At 48.2% G+C, this 24,629-nt stretch overlaps 1 protein-coding gene across 1 annotated transcript in view; it reads right to left on the bottom strand.

Annotated features, from left to right (window-relative positions):
• Window positions 1-1,960: 1,960 nt before the first annotated feature.
• Window positions 1,961-24,629, bottom strand: part of MSRA (methionine sulfoxide reductase A) — a 302,427-nt gene continuing 279,758 nt past the window's right edge. Inside the window, exon 6 of the mRNA XM_080926666.1 lies at window positions 1,961-2,722. Within this exon, the coding sequence (XP_080782792.1) occupies window positions 2,558-2,722 (165 nt within the window). The 3' untranslated portion in view covers window positions 1,961-2,557. The remainder of the gene's footprint in view (window positions 2,723-24,629) is intronic.

Below are 24,629 nucleotides of genomic sequence, written 5' to 3'. Positions count from 1 at the left end.
CCACCGACTCTGCTGTAATCTGTAGATAATTCCACCAGCAACAACAAAATATGTTATCACTTTCTGGTGAACGTGAGACATGATAGCAGATGAAAGACACAAAAGAAGTCTTGGTACATCCGAATACCTTCAGGATGTGCATTTACATACACATCATAAAATCTTAAATCAAAATGACAACTTTTCAGCTGGGTCTGGTGGAACCTTGCCTTTAATCTCAGCAGAGGAGGGCAGATATCTCTGAGTTTGAGGCCAGTTAGTTGACATGAGTTGTGGGCCAGCCAGGGATACACAGTGAGAGCCTGTTCCAAAAATTAAATTATTAAATTAATTCTTAAAGATACCTTGTTGCTTGTAGAGTCTAGATTAGGCTGGGAGAGCTGCCCAGGGAAGCACCAGGCTATCCTGAGGCACAGGAAGGGTGGACAACAGGTGACTTTATTTGCAGTTTCTATAGGAAGAAATGAGCCAGCCAGGACGAACAGGCCACACAGCCATGGGAAGGGCTAGAATAGTTGCCGTGGGCCCTGTGGTGATGGTGGATGGGGGCTTGCGATGTTAGAATCCAATAAAGATGGTGATTGGGTGTGTAAATTCTATACTTACATACGAACAAGCATGCTCTCAGGAGAAGGCAAGAGCAGTGAGGGCATAGACGAAGGTCAAGTCAAGGAGACTGAGCTGGGACAGGTCTTCTGGACCAAGGCATGCCAGTATATCTAAGGTAGATGCAGTAGGGTCCTGGGAGTGGGGAAACACCCCAGATTTAAAACTCAGATAACCCAGATGCCACCCAGAGTCTGCCCCCAGGAAAACCTCAGTTCCCTCTGTGGAAGGCTTCGGACAAGGCCCAAGAAGTGCTCCCTGAAATGCTTTGAGGGTCCCGTGCCTTCTCCCTGAGGGACACCTTTTCTTCACAGCCAACCTCAAGTGTGACTTCCAAGCTCATCTGCTTCTTTAACCAGACATCTCTGGGCATCAGCAGAGGCCTCACTCCTTAGACTTCAGCACCTTCATCCTCTCCCACGTGATTTCTGATGGTCCCATGGCATCTGCATGCAGATCACTCCTAAGTTTCCCATTCTTGGATCCCTTCTGAGCTGCAGATCTGCCCCTACACTGCCTCCCTCCACATCTCTACAGAAGCCAGGAGCAGGCATTCATTCCCTGCCCAGACCTGTGCCCTATGTGGCATTAACACTCTGCCCACTTGTGCCAAGTTTAGAGAGGAGTCTGAACTGCCTAGTGCTGCTGCTCAGTTAAGGCCTCAGGTTTCTCAATGATCCTCCCTGAGCCAGCTCTCCCCACATTGGACAGCTCCTCATGGGGTAGCATTCTGCAAACTCACATTCTAGGACTTTCAGTTCTCCAGCCCTGCCATGACCCCTTGCACTTCTGGTCCTTCTGCCTAGAGACCCTTTTCGTTTTGGAACATACAGGGTGAATGCTTCTGACCTGTTTGTGTGTGTGTGTGTGTGTGTGTGTGTGTGGCGTGTGTATGTGTGTATGTGTGTGTGTGTATGTGTGTGTTGAGCTTACCTCTCTGAGATGACCCTTCACACAGCTCTATGGTCCCCAGAACCAGCACCTTTCTTATGCATCATCCTGTCCTGCATCAGGACCTGACGTTAACTTACCTATTCATTTGTTTACATAGCCGTGGTTTCTTGTCTTGAAGAGAATGCTCTTCTCTTCAAGGGCAAAGGCTGATGGTGTCTGATCTGATAACAACTGTCCTTGACATGACACGTTACAGGCACCTCGAAAACAACTATTTGTTACTAAAGCCACAGACAGCCAGGGGTGTGCCCATTTGCCAAAAATTTTGATCATATTTCCCATTTAGGGAAAAATAATCAGGACGTTGTGATTGTTGTTTCTTCCTGAACTCTTCACTTGGCTTCTCGATATTTCCAAATACCCTTCCTGTACAAGGAAAACAAGACTCACGGCAGGCGGGTGCGATTACCAAACCTGTAGCTTTTTATTAGGACAAGCTTCATCATAGCTGCAAGCACAATGCTAGAATTCATTAAGGTCACTCATGCCTTGTCTCTGCACAGAGAGGCTGGAGGGGCGGGGGGAGGGAGAAACCCCTAATACATGTCCAGAGTCAGCAGAGCAAAGCGTTTCAGCAAGTGACTCACGGAGCCCGTAGACACTAATGAATTAGGCACCTGAGGGCAGGGAAGTGGGCTAGCACAGACCAAGGAGCTCCGGCACCCATGCTCTCTCAGCCATCTCCGTTTCAGAACCCGCAGCATCCCTCCAGCTAGAGCAGACGGACACCAGATACTCACTACCTTCGTTTAGACCCCGGACGAGCCACTAGAATGTCATGTCCTAACCCCACCCGGGCTGAGCAGAAGACAAATTACAATGTATCTCCTTGTCCTCCTACTTTCTGTAAATCAAACCCCAGTAATAACCAGATTCATATAAACACCCGTGTGGTGTGTGCTCTTCATAAAGTGACAGATGTGAATCACAGCAGTGCCACTCCATCCAGCAAGCATGGCTTTGATGGAACCTCCAGGGCCAGCTTCGAGGAGAGAGATTATTTTTTAATGGGCATCGGGCAGGAAACCCCAGTACCCCCGAGGCCACAGTAGCCGTCTGGGTTCTTGCTCAGGTACTGTTGGTGGTAGTCTTCAGCATAGTAGAACATTTGTCCCTCTCGGATGTCGGTGGTGATGGGCCCAAAGCCATGCTTTGAAAGAACCTGTGGAGAGAAAGGGAAAAACCTCAGGACTCCTGAGAGAAGGAAGAAGCATGGACAGTGGGGGGGGGGAGGCTTAAGTCATGTGCTGGATTTACCCTTTCCTGATAGATCATTCTAGATGGGTACTTACCAATGTGCATCAGAGTTTAAACCATTCTCTTTTTTATTACATTCATGTACGTATTTGTGTGTGCGTGTGTGTGTGTGTGTGTGTGTGTGTGTGTGTGTGTAAGTGTGCATACACACAATTTGTAAAAGTCAGGGTTCTCTTTCCACTGTGGAATTTCTGATGACTGAACCCAGGCTGTCAGGAATGGCCTGAGTGCCCAGACCTGCTTTAGAGCCTAGGAATCAGGTGTTTCTTTGTATAATTCTTGTTCTGTCCAGTGTCACATAGCTGACAGAAACCCTGCTTTTAGAAGGCAGCCATAAACCTTCTCCAGGATAGCAGCAAGGCTGGCCCTGTGGTCCTTTGGTTGTCCACTTGGAAAGAGGACCAGAAAGTCGGCAAGCCAGGGGCTCCGTGCCAAGCAGAAGGACAAGCCCCACCCACCCCAGTTCACATAGAGGGTTGAGTTCTGTGGTTCCTGGAGTCTGTGCTCTGAGCTCTAGGCCAGGAACCTGGACATTCAAGTCAGAGGAGGACATGGCCTGTGGACCTGTATCAGCCATCATAGTCCTCTGTGACCCAGTTTAAGTCTTAGTGGCATCTGCTTCCATAGGCAAGAAACACAGCAACACAAATCGGGGGAGGAGAGCAGAGCTATTTGGGGCAGGAGACAGATTAGGAAACAGACATGACTCCCTGCGGAGCGCAGCCTTGCCTTTTTCCCTCTTGGATTTCAGCTGTGTTCCTATTCCATCTCCGTGCCGGTTGCCCTGACGTGTTCAAACATAAGGCAATAGAAACCCACCCCAAGTGCTGAGTTCCGAGCAGCAGAGCCCTACAAATTGATGAGGGTGTGGCCAGGCTATGGTTGCGATGAGCCGAACCCACAAACCTGCCAGTTAGCAGATCTCACCTCTAGGCTCAGTGCGGCTCAGGCTCCCCTGCTCAGCCCTCTTAACCAGGATGGAGATTTGCCACATTAAGGCCAAGCCTGCCTGGAAACACTGAGGGTCGACGTCCAGTCAGAGCACAACACAAAGAAGCCAGTATGCTTTGTGTGTGTGGGGGGGGGAGGCTAGCAATTATTGAGTGCTTACTACTTGCCAGACTCTAGGCAAAGACTTCATGTGTTAATTTCTGCCTCATGGCAGCCATCACAGAAAAGTTTCATATAAAACGTGTGTGTGAGATCGTGTCCCTTGATCCCTGATGTGCTCATGTAGCCTGGGACCACCAAGGCAAGATGCCTGGATACCATACTGCTCCAGGTTCTAGGACCACCAAGGCAAGATGCCTGGATACCATACTGTTCCAGGTTCTAGTACCACCAAGGCAAGATGCCTGGATACCATACTGCTCCAGGTTCTAGTACCACCAAGGCAAGATGCCTGGATACCATACTGCTCCAGGTTCTAGTACCACCAAGGCAAGATGCCTGGATACCATACTGCTCCAGGTTCTAGGACCAGCACTCAACTACTGTCAGCCCCATTCACCGGAGAGACCAGAGTGGAATTTGGTGGCTGACACAAAGGAGGCCTGAGATTTGTGTGATCTAGTCATGAGGATGGATATGGGAGTCTGCCAGGCACTGCCACAGTCCCCTGGTCACCTCTGGGGGTCTTTTGTTCCTGGGCTATGGGCAATTGCAGCCTTGTGGCAGTAAGTTTCTGTGGTTCAGTGATGACTCTGTATTGTTAGAGTCTAGTGCCTCTCTAGGCCGTCACTCTGTCCTTCGAAGGAGTGCTCTCTGCAAACTTCATCTCTGGTACACCTCGAAAGTTCTCTGCTCCATAGTGGAACCCCAGATAGCTCACCATCTGGTGCCAGAGTTTTCAGAGAAAGGAGCCTCAGGAGGATGAGGCGTGGGATCCATCAGTCGGGGCAGCCTCACTACAAGGAGGGTGGGCGTGTCCTGAGAGTGCAGGGTAATGTAGGTCATCAAATCATCACCAGCATCTGAATGTGCAGCTGGCTCTGGGACACAGGGTGGTGGTAAGGATGGAATGTTCCAGAGCAGCCCCAGGCCATGAAAGTATCTACTTCAGGTGGCAGAGAGCTTGCAGAAAGAAAATGTCAGGTTCAGAGTTTGACACTCTTGCTCCAGGACAAGCAAAGGGGATCCAAGGTCTGTGTGGCTGTCTCTTCACACTTGAGTCAAAGGCCTCAGTGGCAGTCACACCTCCTTGGTCTCTGCCCAGAGGTGCACACACCTTTGCCCTCTGAGAACATTCTCATGCCAGGGGCTTAGAGGGCGCTGCCCTTCCTTGAACCTGTGTGTGTGGGTCTCGTGCTCAGAAGAGGACTCCTGTTTTGACCTCAACTATACTGCTGCACTGGGGCTGAGGGGGGGTAAGCAAATCCTCTGCTTCCTCCTCCCCTTCCCAGGTCACCCAGATATCGGTCCTTTGCCTCCTTTGGCTCTTGGGAAGATGGACGAGGCCTGCCTCCTCCTCCTATGTGGCCCACCCACATCATCTTTTTCACAAAAGATGGTCCTTGTGTGAGTGAGTGGCAACCCCACACTTTGGGCCTTCGGAGAGGCAGCGTTGTGGGCAGAGGACTCTCTGAACCCTCCTTTCCTCAGAGGCTACCCTTTCCACCTGGGGAACACTGAGGTGGGGGGGTGTAGCTGGGAGAAGGCAGCAGGGCTGAGATTCAGGCAGTACCAGTCTTGGCCACAAGATGGCAGAAACTTCACTCTTAAAACCTCTTGGAAGCCATAGGAAGCTATTATAAGACAGACTTTTTTTTTCTTCTTGAACCCCACCCAGTCTAGGAGACTGGCTCTTCCTTCAGGCCCTCCTAGCCACCCCTTGGCACTAAAATGGGTTCTGGGCAGTAAGACCGATGAGGTTGGCTCAGACCTGCCAGGCATACGGTTCCTGTGCTGGACAGGCCCCTGTTCCTGACTCACAGGCAGCCCGTGCCTGGTTCACCAGGTGCAGCTTCTCCTTGGTCACAGGCCTCTGCCAGGACCAGTTCTCCAGAGGAGAGTGCCTTCTGGTTGGACCATTCCCTTCCCATCTCCCATCTTGTTGATTTCCAAAGAGTGTCTCAGAGTTTCAAGGGTTCAAGTGTTTTGTGTTTTTGTCTCCTCTCCTATCCTCTCTTCCCCTGTTTCCCCTCTCTCTCCTTCCCCCTTCTCTTTCTGATATTGTTCTTATATATGCATATGTATGAAATAAGGAGAAGAATATAATTTTAAAAACCCAAATTGGGGTGACACCTGGCTCAGGAGACTTTTCGGTCCCTGAAAGGAAGGGATGAGCCCTACTTTTGTTACAACCCTTCCCTTTCCCTTCTCTGACGTGACCCAGGAAAACTTGTAGGCCTTCCTTCTTTTGCAGATCCCACTGTGGGGGGGGGGCTTTTCTCTGTCTAGTGGAAACTGTGCCAGGCTCACTGCTCTCCTGGGAGTGTGATAGGGGGCACAGGAAGTGTGCAGCTCCGCCAAGTCTTCCCTACCCCTCACCCTCCTGAAGGAGCCCCCCATCCCTTCCATATATGCCCCTTTTTGTATCTGAATAGACTCGGTGAACAGACAACTGTGAGGTGGAGAGGGGGTGGAGAGGGGCCTTTCTCCAGAGCCCAGTGACCTCAGGCCCAGACAGATGGCCTCAGCCCAGCCCCACCTGCGAACAGCACAGATGTAAGGAAGTGTCCAGCAGAGGCACAGTGGCCCATCTGACCTTCAAGTCCCGCCTGGGGAAATCCATTATTTTAATAACATTAACAAATAAATATGGCCACTCTGCTTAGCTGCAAATGCTCTAATAAGTTCATCATTAGTCACCGACATTCCCCAAAGTGCCCAGTGTACCCGGTGTACTGCATGCAAACCACATGCTCTGCCATCCCTGGGAAAGCAGGCCAGAGACCCCTCAGCTCAGGCCAGGTGGAGCAGCAGCAGGCCCGGCTAGAAATGTGTCCAGCCCCAGAGCCAACTCTGATGTCAGACCTGCAGGCACGTCCAATCACTGACAAGCATTTTCAAAACAGATGACCCTAATCCTGATCACAGTCTGAGGCGCTTACGGAGAGAGGCAGACACACTAGCTCTGAGGAAAGTCACCATGAAAGAGGGGGGTGGCACCTAGAATTCAAACTTCTCCACCCTTCTGTTACTGAAAGAAATGTTAAGTTTGATCCAAACCCCATCTCTACCCACCAAAAGAATTTAGGCTTAAGTGTTAGATTTTTATTTATGTCATCATTTGTAAAATGTATGTGTGTATTTAATCAATGTTCACTTAAACATTTTAATAGCATGGGATTAGCTTGCTAGAACACAAGGTCAACTTGGGACACATAGGATCACAGGAAACTGGGGTCTGACTTCTAGGAGGCTGACTTCTCTTGTCTTAGGGTAAAAGGTCCAGCAGGACAGGAGAGAGGTGGATATAGATTTTTCCATCTGCCCCCTAGTGGCGCAGGAAGCTTGTACCAGGACACTCCCTGATTGTTTCCCATCTTCTGCTTCTGAACCAACTACTTCCTGTTCTTTCAGAGCCAAGTCTAATGAATTCAGTGCTATGGTGTGTCTTGCACACACATGCACACACACACAGGCAAACACACACATTGACACACATACACACAGAGAAAAAGAGAGAGAGACAAAGGCAGACACACAGAGACATATAGACAGACACATAGACACAGAAACACACAGTTACACACACAGACATACACACACACAGAAGGAGAGACACACACAGAAATACACAGGTACACACAGAGAGACAGATTCATTCCCAGACACACAGACACAGAAATACACAAGCACACACACACACACACACACATGCACAAACATGAACACATATAGGCCTAAGCTTACTTAGCCAGTGCCTCAGTCAATGGAATTAGTCTCCAGGTAGCTTCTGGGTGACCAGAATGCCACACATCAGAATGTCTAGGGAGTGGAATGGGAAGATGGATCCGTGGATAAAGCACCTGTCACATGAGCATGAGGACCACAGTGCTGTAATGCCAGTCCCAGGGAAGAAGAGATGGGGCTCTTCTTGTAGCTGAGTGGCAAATTCTAGGTTCAACTGGGAGATGCTATTTCAATGAATAGTGACTGAAATAGATTCAATGGAGAGTGACTGAAGAAGTGATTTCATATAACTTCAGCCTCCACACGTATGCACATAACACTACATACATGGAAACTCATGCATAGGCCACACACAAAGGAGAAAAAAATGTCTGGGGTTCTGAAGCAATCGAAATGTTTCCTCTCTCTCTCTCTCCCTCACACACACACACAAATACTAGAAACAAGAAAAGTGGCCAATTTCCATTCTGAGCTGATCAGAGGGGGTCTGCATGTCCATGGCACAGTGTGGCACAGAGCAGGAAGGCCAACCAGCTAGGAAGGAGGCTTGTCTACCAGTGTGGCCCAGCCATAGGAGGGGTGACTTCTTGGCAAGAACAGGGAGAACAGCATAAGGATGGCACTGTACTCATGAGTCAAGCAAATGTCATGTCACACACAAGAAGGACAGGTCCCCAAGATCACAGCCCATGACAGGAGACCTCTGATACCCTCACAAGGCTGAGTTAGAGTGCACTGACCTGTCTCTGCCTTGGGACCCTCAGTAGGGAAAGCAGAAAAGAAGGTGGCACATTTACCTCTAATTCTGTCTTAAATCTAAGACCTGCCTATGCAAACAATAGCTTCCCATCAGAGAACTTGGCTTCTGAGAACGTGCTGTGTTCTGGTATGGTGCCCTATCCCCGCATCTCTGATTCTACCAAAAGTTAGACGGCTTTCGTCACTATTCCTCTGCCCTCTGCACCTGTGATGTGATGCCCAAGGTCTTCTGACTCCTTGGCTTGTGAAGCAAAATGGAAGGTACTATAGGCTGAACTGTGTCCCCGAAGAGGGGAGAGTGGGGACCACAGCTGTTGGATGGCCCAGTGAGGATCTGAAGCACTGGAAAACTATGGCCACAGCGTCATCTAAAGCCTACATCTGTGTCTCTGCCAGATCTACTGAATTGGAACATGCATTTAAAAAAGATCACCAAGGGGCTGGGCAGATGGCTCAGTTGGTAAAGTGCCTGTCACATAAGCATGTGGGCCTGAGTCTGACCCCTGAACCCACATGATAAAGGCCAGAGTCGTGCCTGTACTTTCAATGCAGGGACGGGGGAGGTAGAGACAGATGGAGCCCTGGAGCTCACTGGTCAGCCAGACTACTTGGTGAGCTCCGGGCCAGTGGGAGACTGTCTCAAAACCCAAAGTGGATGGGGCCCAAGAAATGATACTCAAGGTTCTCCTGTGGCTTCCACATTTACAGCAGCACACAGTGCACAGATATACACAGGGAAATGACCCAATGGGGCCCACATGGCAGTGACAATCTGAGAAGAGTACCTTTTATTAGCTAACATGAGGCAAAACAGGAGTGGTAGAAATCTGAGAGCTTGCTGGGGCAGGTTCATAATTCTTTCCGGGATGGCTCCCACCACATCCCCTAAGGCCCCACTCCATCCCTGGGGTGACCTGTGCATCAGGCAAGAGTCCCATGACCACAGATGTCTACCTTGAGGCAGAGACAAAATCCCAAATTGTTGAGGTACAAAGAGCACCTTTTTGGGGTGCAGAAGTAGGAGAGGATCATCCAGGTTGGATGATGTGTCCTAAAAGTAGAATGAATCTGAACGTTCACAGAGCTGCCCTGATGTTCTGAAGGGCTCCCCGGATAAGGAGAATGTTGTGATCAAAGGCAAGGAAGGGGGGTAATCATGTGTTCATAGTGTTCTGGAAGGTCTAGAGAGAAAGCAAGGCAAGCCCTGGGTTGTCATGAATAAACGGGAAATGGGTTGATCCAGGAACCCCAGGAGTGAAGGCGGGGAGGGTAGAAGCAGCCGGGGTGAGCAGCCGGAGTGGGACGTCTGACAGTCAACTTGCCCACCTGAGTGCACAGCTCTGTCTTCAGTTCTTCCAAAGTGCAGTGGCCACAGGGGTGAAGGCAGGGACCACCTGAACATAGGCCAAGGTGGTGGGCACCTCTGAGGCTCTCCTGCTTGTCTGCAGCAAGATCTACAAGTGACTGAACTAAAGTGGGGACCCAGAGGAAGGGGGTGACCCTTTCATGTTTCCCAGGGCTACATTTTCTTGCATCTTCTAAATCAAGATGCAAGTCCCTTCCCTACTGTTCAAGCACTGACTAGTGACCTCCTACTGGTTGCCAAAGACAAGGCTCATAGTCACATGGGTGATGTCACAGGCTGTGCATTTGACCTCTAACTCCTCGAATCAACCATGGGATCAAGCACAGACCCTCTGGATTTGATCTTGCTGTTGACATCTGCTGGTTGTCACAAGAAATTCAAATGACTTCATCCTTGAGTGGAGTTTCCTGTTGTGGCTTTCAGTTGCATGAGAAACCTCTCTTTCTCTCTCCCCTTCTCTCTCTCCCTCTCTCTTTCTTCTTCTCTCTCTCCATCCCTCCCTCCCTCCCTCACCTCCCTACCCCACCTCCTGCTTTGTGCATCTTTAGGGGTTATGATCTGCTTTTCCATATCTGCAGTCAATTAAGAACAACTTCTGTTTTCTCATGTTCCTAGCATTCATTACACAAAAGAAACCACTTTTATTTTCTCAGAAGAGCCAAGGACACTGGTTTTCACCTTGGGGATGAAATGCAAATTTCATTTAAAGGAAAAATTCTTCATCCCAAGAGACTGAATAGAAAAGAACTCAAAGCAACATGGCAGTTGCTGGAGCTCAGAGCATCGAGTTCCACAAAGCCTGGAGCTTTTCTGAGTGCTGCATGCCACTCATATTAGAATCTTGGCAACTCTAACACTGGTCCCAGTTTGTACTGAGTGGACAACTGTGCTGGTTGTTCCCAGGCCTTGGGGGCTTCCCTGGGATTCAGAACGTTCAGCAGTAAAGCGAGGAACAATTACAGAACAGTTAGAGACTCTTGTGTCCATTGGTTGGTTGCTGCTAGCCATCTGAGTCTTTGTTTTCCCCAAGTGTGAAATGAGTCAGCAAAACCTGAAGAAACTCCCTTCAACTTTCTTTGGCTCCTGTTTTCTGGAGCCCTAGAGTTTGCAGTTCAGCAATTAGTGTTGCTATTTTTGCATCTTGAATATTCTCCAAAAGATCTTATACAGCCTAGGGGGCTATGAACCTGGTGGAACCTTTAGAAGATGGGACCTATTGCGAGGAATGCAGGTCATTAGCAGCATACCTTGGATCAACCATGGGATCAAGGCTAGAGGATCCTCTGGATTTGATCTTGCTATTGACATCTGCTGGTTATCCCCAGCTTCTTCTTTATATTTTTGCTTCCTGGACACTATGTGCAAGAGGCCCAAAGCAATGGACCCACCAAACATGAATAACAACTTTGAAACCATTTACCAGAATAAATCTGCAATGTTTTAAACTTGACTCTCTGGTAATGTGTCATAGCAATGGGAAGTTGGTTATTCTTAGAGTTGTACAAGCATCTTTTGTCCATTCTTGCTTCTTCATGCCTCTCTGACTAGAAAATATCTGTTGACCTATCTCAAGTTCATTCTGTTTCTTTTGCCAACTCAGCCTCTTCCTCCAGAGAAGTTTTTATTTAAGGTTGAAGCTTTGATGATTTATCTGGTTCTGCTTACTCCCAAAATGTCAGTTTGGCCTTCTGTTTCACTTTTTTTTCTCTTTACTTTTGAGACAGCTTCTCAATTTTCTTTACTGTCTTAGAATTTGATACATAGACCAGGTTGGCCTTGAACTTACAGAGATCAGCGTGCCTCTGCATCTTCAGTGTTGGGATTAAAGAGGCACCACCATGCCCAGTTGCTTTGTAGTTTGTCTCCTTATTGATATTTCTTTTTCACAAGATATTGTTTCCATATTTTTCCTTTAACTCTTCAGACTTGGCTTTTGCTGTTAACTTTCAGCATGTTTATAATGGTCAGGTTAAAGTCATACGCAGTGTGTTCTACTTCAACGTTTTTGTCTTATAAATGTCTTCTGAAAAGTGGACATTTTGAGCCATGTGTTGTGGTCTGAATGTGAAATGTTTGGACACTTGGTTCCCAGCAGGAGGGATCATTTGGGATGGCTGTGAATCCTTTAGACAGTGGAGCTTGACTGGAGGAAGTGAGTCACTAAGGGTGGTCTTGAGTTTAGCCCACCCAGGCCCACTTCCTGGTCAGTTTTTATACCTGTTTTTGGATTTGATGAGATCAGCTGCCTCCTGCTCCTATTGCCACCACTTCCTTCCCCATCATGGTGGACCACTGGGACTGTTCTTGGGAACTGTAGCCAGAAAAAAAAATCCTTCCTTCTTTAAGTTGCTTTCTTGTCAGTTATTTGGTCACATGGCCACAACAATGAGGAGGAAAACAACTAACAAACGTATAGTCAAGAACTCCAAAATCAGGTCACTGCACAGTGACTCCTTATTGTTTACTTCAATGACACTACTCATGTGACTCCTATCTATGGCTCCCGGCCAGTCTCTGCTACTGCTCTTAGAAGTCATGAACTTTCTACCTCTGTGAACTTTCTCTTTGTGTGTTGGAGCACAGGTGCAGTCCATGTTAGGGTAGTTTCTAACTCAACCATTTCTCCTGCTCTTTCCTTTCTTTTCATGTGTCATAGGGTCAAGGGGAAAGTGCCCTCCACTGATAGTAAGTGTCATCTGGAGAGGGAGGTGAATGGGTTCTATTGACATGCATATGCACATGGAGTTGGTGCAGAAACTCAAAAGGAGGGCAAGGAAGTGCAAGTTTGGAGTCTTCCTCGAGGGAAATGGAGCTGGAAGCCAGGTGTTGGGTATTCTGGAGAAATGATATAACCCGAAGAGCACACAATGACCGGGGACAAAGTTCCTCTCCTGGGAGAGGCAGGTAAGAGCCTGGTGAGGGACGGAATTGTACCTTGAACAAAGTTAACTTCTGACTGAGATAAAGTCTTTGGGTGACCTCCCAGAGACTCCCTCAGAAGAACAGATCAAAGTCTGTCTGGGCTGGGGACTTTGAGTCTCTTTGCCAGTGGCTAATCTTTCCTGCTCTTTGATGAGATTCCTAGGAATGGGGTTTAAGAGAATGACATTTCTTTTGCAAGAACTTTTCTCCCTCTGGTGAGGGAACTTCAGAGACAGCCCCTCCCTGGGTGCCTGGGGTGGGGACGAAAGAAGGTTAGAGAGTCCTTGCTTCTGAGGCAGCATCCGCACCTCCCAATGTCTTCAATTCAAAAGCACACAGCGTGCCAAAGCCCTGCACCTCTGGGTGCTATTTCCTGAACTCAAACAGTGCCTTTTCAGGTATCTGTGCCTTCAGGTTCCTCGCCCATTTCTGTTCTCTCTAGTTTGGGGAGTTACTATAAAGAAAAATGCTACCATGAGTATTTGAGAGCATAAGTCCTATCTGCCTTGGGTAGAAATGTAGGTGTGGGTCTGCTGAGTCACATAATGTTAATGTGTATTCAACTGGTCAAACAGTTTCACAGTGGTTTTCCCAATCTGTAGTACCAGTTTGGACATCTCACCTAAGATGTCTGAGATGCTCTTGGCTCTCTCCATCCTGGCCCTGGATGTCAGAATTGTCAGAATTTGTAACTTTTTCATTCTAACTGGAAGACATAGAACTCCAAGCTTAGTTTTAGTTTTCATTTTCTTAATGACGATGTTGGCTGCACTTTAATTTTACTTTGCCCTCTGTATACCTTCATTGGTTAGGTATATATTCAAATATTTGGGTGTAGGTACATGTGTGTGTACAGGTGTATATGTGTCTGTATATGCACATGGTCTAGAGCTAGAGTATAGCCTCAGGTGTCATTCTTTAGGATTTCTCCACTTTTTTTTTTTTTTTTTCAGTTTAAGAGACAGTATTCTCTTACTAGTCTGGAACTTACCAAGTAGGCTAGGCTGGCTCACCAGGGAGACCTAGACATCTACCTGCCTTTTTCCCCAATTACAGTTATTGCAGATGTCAACACCATGTCCGGCCTTATGTTTTGTTTGTTTGTTTTAATGTAGGTTCTGGGGATTGAACTCAGGCCCTATTTTTGAGGTATCTCTCCAGCTATCCACTCCCCCCACTTTCTGTTTCTCAAAACAGGTCTTCTCTGTGTAGGCCTGGTTGTCTTGGACTAGGCCTTGAACTCAAGAAATCCACTTGCCTCTGCTGGGATTAAAGGCATGTACTACTTGGCTTTTGTCTGTTTCTTAACTCTAGTTGGTTTTCATTGTTGCTTTTTTGGTAATTCCAGGTATTTTCTAAAATTGTGTTTTGATAGCTGTGCATAATCTGCCCCAAGACTCTAGTATGGTCCCTCTGTGCTCCTGCCTCTATACCTACAATACCATGTTTTCATTGTGAATAATGTCTTCATCTACATATGCATTTATCTGTTCTCTCTCGAACACACACACACAGAGATGGAGAGAGAGAGAGAGAGAGAGAGAGAGAGAGAGCCTTAGTTTATTCAGGAAAATTTTTCAGATATTACACATGGTTCTGGGGAACTGGACTTGACTGGTTTATAGCCCCAGAAATGTAGGAACTTTTTTAATGTGGCTTATAGATTAAATGAAGAAATACGCAAGGATTTTTGAGTGGAAAATCAATCATACGTTCCCATAAGCTATCAAGATGTGCCATTATGTGTTTATAGCAGTTGCTCATTATTATCAGTAAATCTCTCCATTAAGAATCAAAATGTTACCCAGCACATCCAATGTTTAAAGTGTCCAGTATTCTGAAGGAACACAGCCTCATTGGAAGACGTCTGCAGCAATTTCATGTGGGCATTTCTGTGTAGTAGATATGGAGCACAATGAAGGCCAAGTCCAGGGAAAATCACCCAGAGGTGGTGATAAATGCTTTAGTTAATAGTGATTAACTATCTGCAGGACTGTTGGCGGAGTCTTCTGGAACACACAAAATCACATTCAATAGCAATACGCGTGAAAAGCAGTTGTAATTTCTTAAAATTATCTTATGCCAAGCTGAAATAAAAATGAAACTTGGCTATTTAATTTTTTTTTAATTCACTGATTAAGACAATAAAAATCGTGCTCGTTTCAGTTTTAAGGAATTAAAATCTCCCTTGAGACTTCTACTGCCCTGGGCGAGGGTCCATCTGCCCATCGCAACAGGCTGGCAGCTTGCATGCCGTGATTCCCCCGTGAGCTGTGATCTGAATAACTTCACACAGCACTGGCCAGGTCCCAAAATGAAATGCTGGGCCTTTAAATCATTACCCAAGGAAACTAAAAATAGGACTGTCAATTAATTCATGAGCGATAAGAGAAAATGCATTTAAGATGTATAGCTGCCCCGACCGAGCCTCCGACCTCACATGGCTGAGAGTGAAGACGCTGGGAAAAAAAGCACGGTCTGCCTGGTGGAGAGCTGAGGAAGCCAGTGGTGTGGGAGCCTGGTGCCCCCGAGTGTGTGTGTCTGTGGTGTGACTGTGTAGAGCACGGCTGTTTGACTGCAAGACTGGCTGTGACACTGTGGCTGATCCACACACGACTGCTTTGTTTTAGACAATAGCACCCCCTCCCACACTGCCCACTCACCCCACAAGCTGCTTAGGCTTCTCAGTACTGATTTCTGCTTTTGTGTGTCCTCGTGTGCTGTGAGACATGGGGTTGATGTCAGCCATCTTTCTCCACCATTTCCCACCTCATTTCTGAGACAGGGTTCTCACTAAAGCCAGAGCTCACCTAGTAGGCTGGCCAAGCTGGCCAGTTGAACCCTAGGAAGCCTCCTCTCTCTACCTTCTCTTGCTGTTGTGACTGAGCCACTGTGCCTAGCTGTTTGTGTGACTCCGGGGATCGAACTCCGGTCCTCTCTTTACTGACTGAGCCATCTGCCTATCCCCTAGACGTTTTATTTTTTAATCTTAATTTTAATGTTTTTTGAGAGGAGGAAAGAGGGAGGGAGAGAGGGAGGGAGGGAGGGAGGGAGGAAGGGAGGAAAGCATGTATTAGAGGTGAAGACTCAAATATAGGCAATGAGTGCTTTTTACCAAAACACAATTGTTATTTTCTTCAGCGCTCAGAAGAACTGGAAATCCCTTCAGAGAAGAGAGCTAGAACAGGAGCTAATTACATCATTTGCATATAATTGGTATGCCTTCCGGCTAAGACAATAAAATCCGTGTTCCTTAGACTTCTTGCTAAGGCATGATGTATTTCAGTGGCACTGTGTATCTGTGGGTGTTAAACATTCTCCACCACATCCTCAGCAGCCCTCACATGGACAGGGGTTGCTTTTGAACTGGCCTGAGCTTGGCCAAATCGAATAACCTTGGGTGTCTGACCTTGGGGCCTGGCTCTCTCTACCCTGTAAGGACGGGGGACGGGAGGATGAGAAGCCCTCTTTTCAGGGCTATCCCCAGAAAGAAATGAAATCGTGTGGACCCAGTTTCGGCAGCAGTTTTCAGGCTGCCCTGTGCTGCTTGGGTTTTGCTGAGCCCACAGAAAGCCACAGCAGGGGAATCATGAGGGACGGATTATCTCCAGAGCGGGTGGGAGTTAAGAGCCTGGGTAATTTAAGCTTTGGCCCATCCAATTGAGTGGCCTGATTCTCGTGCATCACCTGGATCAGTGGTGCTCTGAGGACACAGTCAACAGCTGGATGTCCTGTGCTAGCTTTGGGGACACCTGACCAAGAGCTCTATCCCACCCACAGAGTATCCAGCTCGAGGGAGAACCTGAACTTGGCCTGGAGTGACTATCTCCATGCCGCCAAAACCCCCACATCCTGGGCTTCCCAGAGTTGAGGCCTACAGTAGCTAGCCGGAGCTGGGTGTGGGAAGAGTAAGTGCTGCTCTGTGTGGGCCTGGCTCTGCGCGGTGCACTGCCCTGCTTACTTTGTGATACGGTCCCCTGTGAGCCTTACCATAGTCTGACAGACACCTCCAAGCTCCAGCCACTACTGGCCTTTGCCTGTCTGTCTGTCACCCTTAAGCTGGTCTTGCTCATTCATGTTACTACTCTAAAATGGGTCCCCCAACACCGTGTATGAACACGGGGGACTGAGGAAGCCTATTGTGAAGGCCTAGGGCTCACCGTCACTCTCTGCTCTGTGAAGTATGGAAGTCTTTTTCTGTCCTCTGTTCAAGGGGGCGCACACAACTCATAAACTCACCCAGCCCCGAGAGAAGTCCCAGCAGTTGCTCCAGGCCATGGATCTCAGGCTGCACTAGTGTGGCAGAGAAGTGAGCCTAAACCATGGATTTTACAGAGAGAAAGAAAATCCCTACATACCTCACAGAAGTCAAAATCAGAAGCAGACAAATGGTGGACAACTGTCATTTACGCTTGAGGGTGTTCTGACGTGTCTGGGACAGACAAATGGTGGACAACTGTCATCTACGCTTGAGGGTGTTCTGACGTGTCTGGGACAGAAGTGTGAGAGGTATAGCGCAGACAGCACTGAGGACAGAAGTCCACACGCCTTCAGCCCCAACCCTCAGAGAGCTGAAGATGCTTCTCTGGAAACCTGTAACCCTTTTCCTGATAGTGCCTCGCCTACTTACACGGCCTTGGCCAAGTCCTTTTACCTTTCCACACTTGACGTGGCTCATTTCTAAAATGGCAATATTCTCTTTAGAGGTGTTACTTAAGCTCACAAAATACCACAAGTGGGCATTATTTTTATTTTCTTGATAGATAACAGAAACATAGAGGGGTTCGGTTGCCTGCCCAAGGTCGCACAGCTAACAATAGGCCATGAGTACTGGAGACCATCAGTATTAGATTTTCTGCCATTGCCTCTGGATGGAAACACTATCTTGCCCGTCCTACTGGACAGGAGATGAATCCTTTTCTAACTCCAGCCTGGCTTACAGGTACCAGGCTGTCATCCACAGAGTTATGGGGAAGGAGAGTCTGACCTTGTGTTGGGAACGCAGGAGACAGTGCAGGTCCCTCTTGTGTCATTCAGATCCTATTCAGGTTACTCCAGGTGCCTGACCAACTCCCCACCATCCTCTGTGCCTTGTGGCCCACAGCATGCATATGTGCACACACTCATGTTTACCTCCTATTCTTCCTACTCACTCTCATGACCACATCACTCTGAAGGATGAGGTTTACTCCTAAAGTGTCCAGATTCCGACAAAATCACGGAGGAAAGAAGAAACATGGTGGGTTAGGAGTGCGGAGCTTTATTCTGCCCCCATCTCTCCCTCTTTGAGAACCTGGCACTGGGAACATAGCTCTTGCCTGCCAGGGACAGAGCAGCAGAGACTTGGCCATGGTCTCAGCCAGATGTCACTCTCATCTGGCAGCCTTGGCTAGCTCAGTGTTTGGAATAAACAGCCCAGACACGGGGCAGGCAGAGCAGAAAAGCTGAGCCCCAGCAATGCCCACGACTCTCTGTTTAAGGTGCAGGCAGGCGTCAGGTAAAGGGACATCAGAAGGGCAGCCACTTTCCCCTCTGACCCCTTCTCCTTCTGGTTCCCTATCTCAGTTGTGGATGTGGCTATTCCTTGTTGTTTTACCAAGAGGCCAGGCTCCCTCTCACCTCTCCAGGGGAGCAGCTCCCAGGAGCCTTGTGTGTCTTCTATTCCATACGTAGGACCCCATCAAGGAAACGGATGGAAGGAGCCAGGAGTGGCCCAGGCCCTGGAGCCCTGGGGCCACTGCAGCTCAACCTTCATAGCCTTACTGAGCCAAGGCCAAAGTCATACCTAGGGAGCTATGGAAACCCTGTCCTGTGCTGCACCAAATGTACCAGCAAAAAGACACACATAGTCCTGCTGCCATGACTGATAGAGATTCGGACCTGCCTGGAACAATGACCCACTAGATTCACAGACTGTCAATTGCTGAAGGGTCTCAGGCTGAGGTGGGGGCCCCCAGAACCCTGTAGGGTTCCAAGAGGATGCTGGCTTCACCTGCAGCCAGAGGCAAGGTGCCTGGAAATTGAGTGAGGGCTGCTCTGCATGTCAGAGACCGCATCAGCATGTGCAGGGGGTGGCACCACGCACTGCCTGCCAACGGGCCCATTTTGGTCACCATCTGCAGTAGAGAGTGGGACACCTGTCAGAAACAGCTGCTGACGGCAGATCGGAGTGTGTGAGTGTGTGAGGGGGTGCTTAGTGGTGGCCTGGAGCCGGGCATGCTGCCGACCCACAGGGATGCCAACCGTGTGCCTGGTGCAGAGGGAGACGGTGAGAGAACCCTGTTCTTCACTTCCACACAGGCAGGGTGCTCACCCCCCACTTCCTGTCTCCCTGGACATAGGTTCTACCTGTTGTCACTTTCATGAGCAAAAGAGACAGCAAGGTTCCCTGTGGTCAAAGAAAAATTCCAAAATAATCCTGGAGAAAGCCTAAGACCTCTTTGTGGTGAACACCCCAGGAATCTCTGTAGGGGGGAAAATGGCACTGGGCATGTTCCTGGCTCTGTTGGAAAGGATGTCCCCATGTGTGTGGCTTTGAGGTAATAGGTTGGGTCCTTTCTTATATGGTTCACCCTGATGGGGTTTAATCTTTCAAAGATTCTGGACTTTTCTTTTTGGATAAAGTTCAGTTCATCAACACAGAATAAAAAAAGTTTAATCCAGTAACAACTTGTAGTGAGAAATCTTCCCAAGTGAGTTATGCCTACCACCATCTGTCATGGCTCCACTGGCCACCAAGTCTTTATGTGTTCCTCTGTAAATACCCACGGCTCCTGGGTGTTGCCTACTCTGCCTCCGTTGGTTAACTAAATCCATTCTCAGGAGTAGGTGTGGCTTTTGCACCTCTTCCCTAGACTGGAGGACTGGGCTCTCAAAGGCACAGAGACTGAAGAAGTCAGAGAGCTCAGGACTATTCCCTGAATTTGTTAGGCCTCAGTGAGTGCCTGTGGTTGTGAGAACACTGGGTTCTCTAGCATAGGCTGAACCTAGCAGAATGTGGGCCGTGTGCTATGACCTCCAGTGTTTCAGGGCCATCTGATAGCTGGCCTGTCCTTATAAGGTAACAGCCCAGCTCAAAGCCCACAGCCCATGCAGGAACAGTTACAACGCCGTTAGAAGTGCTACCAGCCCGGGTTCTCTTAGCTTCCTTTGGATCTGGGTCACCTCAGTAGCCACAGGAGCAGGGACCCCAGGATCCCTGTGTCCAGCTGGTTCAGTACAGGCCTGTTGGGCTGTGTGAAGATGTGGTACTCTCATTCTCGTGGGGGCCATACAATTTGCCCCTGTGACTGTGTGGGTCTGTCACTTAGAGATGTCACAGTAAGGCATCTGGATTCTAAGTTCCTTGAATTTGCTTCTTTCTGTGCTGTGCCCATGGTTCCTTTTGTCCTGGGTGCCAAATTCCTAGAACCTTCCCAGAACAGTGACATCTGTGGCTTCTCATTGATAAGACTGGTGAACAAGAATCTGCAGCTTCTGGTGTGTATCTAAGAGCCACACAGGGACTAAGTATGGTGGCTTTGATGCACAGACCTGTCAAATTATTATCCTGTTGCCCCGACGCCATCTTTGTTCTGGGTACTTGCCCTCACTCTTCTAACCACAGCTTTGGCTGTGGGGTCTGTAGGTATAGAGTTGAGTAGATATGATGTTCTCTTCAGTCCCCAGAAACAAACTCTTCTAAATAGCAGGAGAAACCAGGCTTGTGACCAGGGCCACAGGCAGGAAAAAAACAAAATGTGCAGCTTAAACATTGGGTTTGGAAAATTCCTCATGGCTTCTATGTTGCAAAACGAACTCTCTGCTGATACCATGTAAACACATCCTCCTGGGAGCTTGCTGGTCATTTTCAGGTAAGCATTTTGTGCAAAGGGCATTTCTCCAGCATGCCCATGCCCATGTTTGGATGGAGTTTCTGTTGTTGACACAGTCTTACTGCTTTTCTGTGCCTCTCTCCCAAGCTAGCCACCATATTTGGAAGTGAACACTATAGGCTTCCAGTGGCTTCCACTGAGCAGCCTGAGTTCTGGGATAGCACATGGTATCATATGGTTGCTTGTTTGGTATGATATTGTGCAAAATGTGGCTTTAGAGCTTCCTACCTCAGAAGACATGGCAAGAGGACACTCTGTGAGTCAGGGGGACTTTCTAGCTTGAAAGAGCTACTGGTTGTAAGAGACCCACCAACACTGCAGCTGGCTGCAGTAATAGGGGCCTGTCAGATCTCTGCCAAGCCCTGAGAACCATATAGGGACAGATGCATTTTATAAGGCAGTCTTGTAACCTCAACCTGTGTGTCACGACCCCTTTGGAGTTGCATATTGGATTTTTACATTATTATTTGTAACTGTAGCAAAATTATAGTTATTAGGTAGCCATGAAATGATTCTGTGGTTGGAGACCTGTGTAATGGATCACAGCATTAGTAATGCTAAGAATCATGCCATAAGGGCTTCTTCCTGGTTTAGGAGCAACTCCATGTCAGCCAAATGCTTGGGAGTGGGAAGGAATGAAGCCTAGCACAGGCTAGGCAATGGGAACTGTGAAGGGAGCAGACAGTAGCCATCATCTACAGCCAAGCTTGAGATGAGCTCCAAATGGGCCTCCCATGCCCAAGGTCTGGCCTGCTTTCTTTACTTCACACCACACAGACCTTTGGAAGTGTGGGATCTAATACATCAAGTAGGCTTACAGTGTCGTGTAGACACCATCACCCACGTCTAGCATCTGTCCACCAACCCAAACAGAAACTCTACTCATTAAGCAATGGCTTCTCAGCTCCTTTCCTCAGTTCTGCTTGCTACCTCGAGTCTGTCTGTTCCAACTGCCCGGTAGCTGGATTATGCGGTCTTGTCTGTGTCTGCCTTATTTTCCCAGTTTCTTGAGGAGAGAAGGTAGATGGGCCCAGAAACCCAAGAAACCTCATGCTGGTGGTCACAGAAGCTCTGATTCAAGATGGTGACCATTAGGAACCACAAGATGCAGGAACTCTTTACGCTTTGAGGAACTGCCCTAGAGAGGAGTGCCTTCTTACACTGCCACCACAGGGCACAGGTGTCTGATTCTGCACCTCTCCCAGCATTTCTTATTCTCATCTTCTATATTTTAAAATAACATTTATCCTTGAAGTTATAAGTACCTCATTGTCATTTTAATTTGATTCTTTTTATTTTCTTAATAAACACCCTTTTATGAGCTTATTAGATAATTTCTGTCTTCCTTGGTGAAATGTCTGTAACATTTTTTTCCCTCACTGATGAGAACTGAAGCCAGGTCCCCAGATAAATAAAGTGGGGGCTCTGTTGCTGACCCCCATTCCAGCTGCTGTCCATTTTTGAGATGTATTATTTGTATTTTTCTTATAGAGGGAAAGTGTTTTTTTCCTACAACCTGGGAACTAATTCCTTATCAGATGCATGATTTGAAAGTCTTTTTACCAGTTTGATGGTCTATCTTTTCACTCTCCTGACAACTTGTAGATGCATGAAAGTTCTTAATTTAATGATGTCCAATTTATTTTTCTTGTCTAGAACTGTCTATGGTTTGGTTACTGCAGCCCAGAAACCAAAGTATAATTCTGTTAAATCTTTTGAAAAGCCAATGAAGATTTTCCTGCATGTCTTTCCCAAAAGGTTCACTGTTCCAGCTTGTGGTCTATGTTTGTGGTTTATTTAGAGCCCACTGTTACACAGTGTAAGGTTGAGTGTAAGGACTCAATGCTCTTTGTACACACCTCCACACAGAGATCTGGGTGTCCCACTGTCCAGGCACCATCTGTTGAAAATACAACTTCTCCCCATGACTACCTGCTATGGTTTGAATGCTAACTATCCCTTACAGGATTGTGTGTTTGAACCCTCAGCCACCAGCTGGTGGCGCTGTTTTGGGAGGCTGTGGAGCTTTGTCTTGGCTGGATGAAGCAGGCCATCCAGGATATGCTTTTGAGGTGATGGCTCAGCCTTGCTTCCGGTCCTGTTTTTTGCTTTGTGATCTCCCAGGATGTGAGGAGCTGCTGTTTCATACCCCCACTACTACTAATAAACTCCTTTCAGCTGCTATGACTCACTATCCTCTGAAATTGGGAGCCAAAATACCTCCCCCACCAGGCTTTCTGCCACAGGAGCATAATAATACTCTTGTGGAAAATCAAGTGATCATCCATGTGAGTCCTGCCCTCCTAAACGTGCCCCTTAGCCTTCTCCTCTCACCGCTGCCACTTCAGCAATGTGACTCCCACAAGAAGCTGATAATAGGTACCCGGACATCTCATGGCCTGCAGGGTGTAGACCACTACAACAGGTACAGAGTTCAGAATCAGCATGGATCTGCAGATGTGTTTCTCCTCACACATCTGTCCCCACTCCTCAGTTTTCTCTGTCATCAGTCACACTGTGAGGAACCTTGATATTCTTAGCTGCAGCCTTGCTCACTCACCACTCACTACACACACACCACACACACACACACACACGCACACGCACACGCACACGCACACGCACACGCACACACATACACATCACCTACATACAAGAAAATGCAAGCACTGAATTGGATCCATGTCCACGTCATGGAGATCTCAAGACCCTATCTCTGATTTGTTGCTTGTCTTCTTCCTTCCAGAGAGTACTCTCATTTCTCATGTGTCTCAGCCCGACCAGACCAGCCTCTACCCCCCTACATATTCAGATCTGTATTGTGGCAGTCTCAATACACACACACACACACACACACACACACAGAGAGAGAGAGAGAGAGAGAGAGAGAGAGAGAGCGCACGCTCATTCTCCAGACCACAAAGTGCTTCTCGTCCCAATTATTTTAACCCTCATGCCTTCTCCCACCCAGTCCCTGATCAGGAGAATTCCTCACTTCCCCACTCTGCCTTGAGTTTCCAGAGCAGCTCAGTTGTCACCTCCTTGGTAGTGGCCCTGGATTGTCCCCAGGATTGTCCACCCGAAGCAGAGTGGTGTCCTTCCTACATGCTGTGCATCCCTGCCGCCACACTGATACCCAGAATCAGCCCAGTCCCCCTGTCATGATGTCATGCCTCCTATGCTGTAGTGGGTGGTGACCCTACACAACACTCAGCCCAGGAGATCTCTCACGCTTCTCCTCTTGGCTGTGCCGGTTTCCTTCCTTGGATATGAGGCACTTGAGGACAGTGACTGTCCTCTTTCCACCTCTGCAGCCCCAGCCGGAACCTGGCACACGGCAGGTGCCGATAAATATTTGCTAAATAAAGGAATGCATGACTTCAAACTCGGCTTCTAAAGTTCTGCAGCCCTTGGAAAATTCCACAGTTTAGGCAGCTGCTCCTGTCCTCTGTGCAAATAGGCACTTTATCAATCCAAGGCTGGCGGCAGTCCTGCTGAGCCTAACTCAAGCCTCGGGCTTCTTCCCAGAGCAGCCCCTCCACTCAAACGGGGCTGCATCTGCCTCCCTTGACAGGGGCGTCTGCCAGGAGCCGGGGAAAGCTTGATGCATGCCTCCCTCCCCAGTGCTATTTTCAAAGCGACTCAGGAGCAAGCGTGATATTTTTTGCCCTTAAGAACAAGACAACTCCTTTGACATAATAAGGTTAAAAAAGAAAATGAAAAGAAAAAAAAAGAAGAAAGAAAGAAAGGGAGAAAAAGAAAGGGGAAAAAAAAACCTGCACCGCATTTCCTTTCAGCTGGGTGGAAAAAACCCCAATCTCCAGTTCCAGCTGGCAGGCTGCTGGACTCTCGCTTCTGAGGAGAAGGGAGCGGAAAGATCAGCCCTGTGCAGCTGAGGACTTATTTTTGGCTGTGCAGCTGGTGAGGAGTTGCTGGCAGCAGGCAGCATCTCCTCGGCACCACGGCAGGGGCAGGACACTGCATGGACAGAGAGCCCTCTTTGGGGCTGAGGCCAGTTGGCAACACTGACAAGT

Source organism: Micromys minutus (assembly GCF_963924665.1).
Source record: "Micromys minutus genome assembly, chromosome: 12".
Classification (NCBI taxonomy): Eukaryota; Metazoa; Chordata; class Mammalia; order Rodentia; family Muridae; genus Micromys; species Micromys minutus.
The sequence above is the reverse complement of the archived record's forward strand: the minus strand, read 5'-3'. Positions and strand labels throughout refer to the sequence as shown.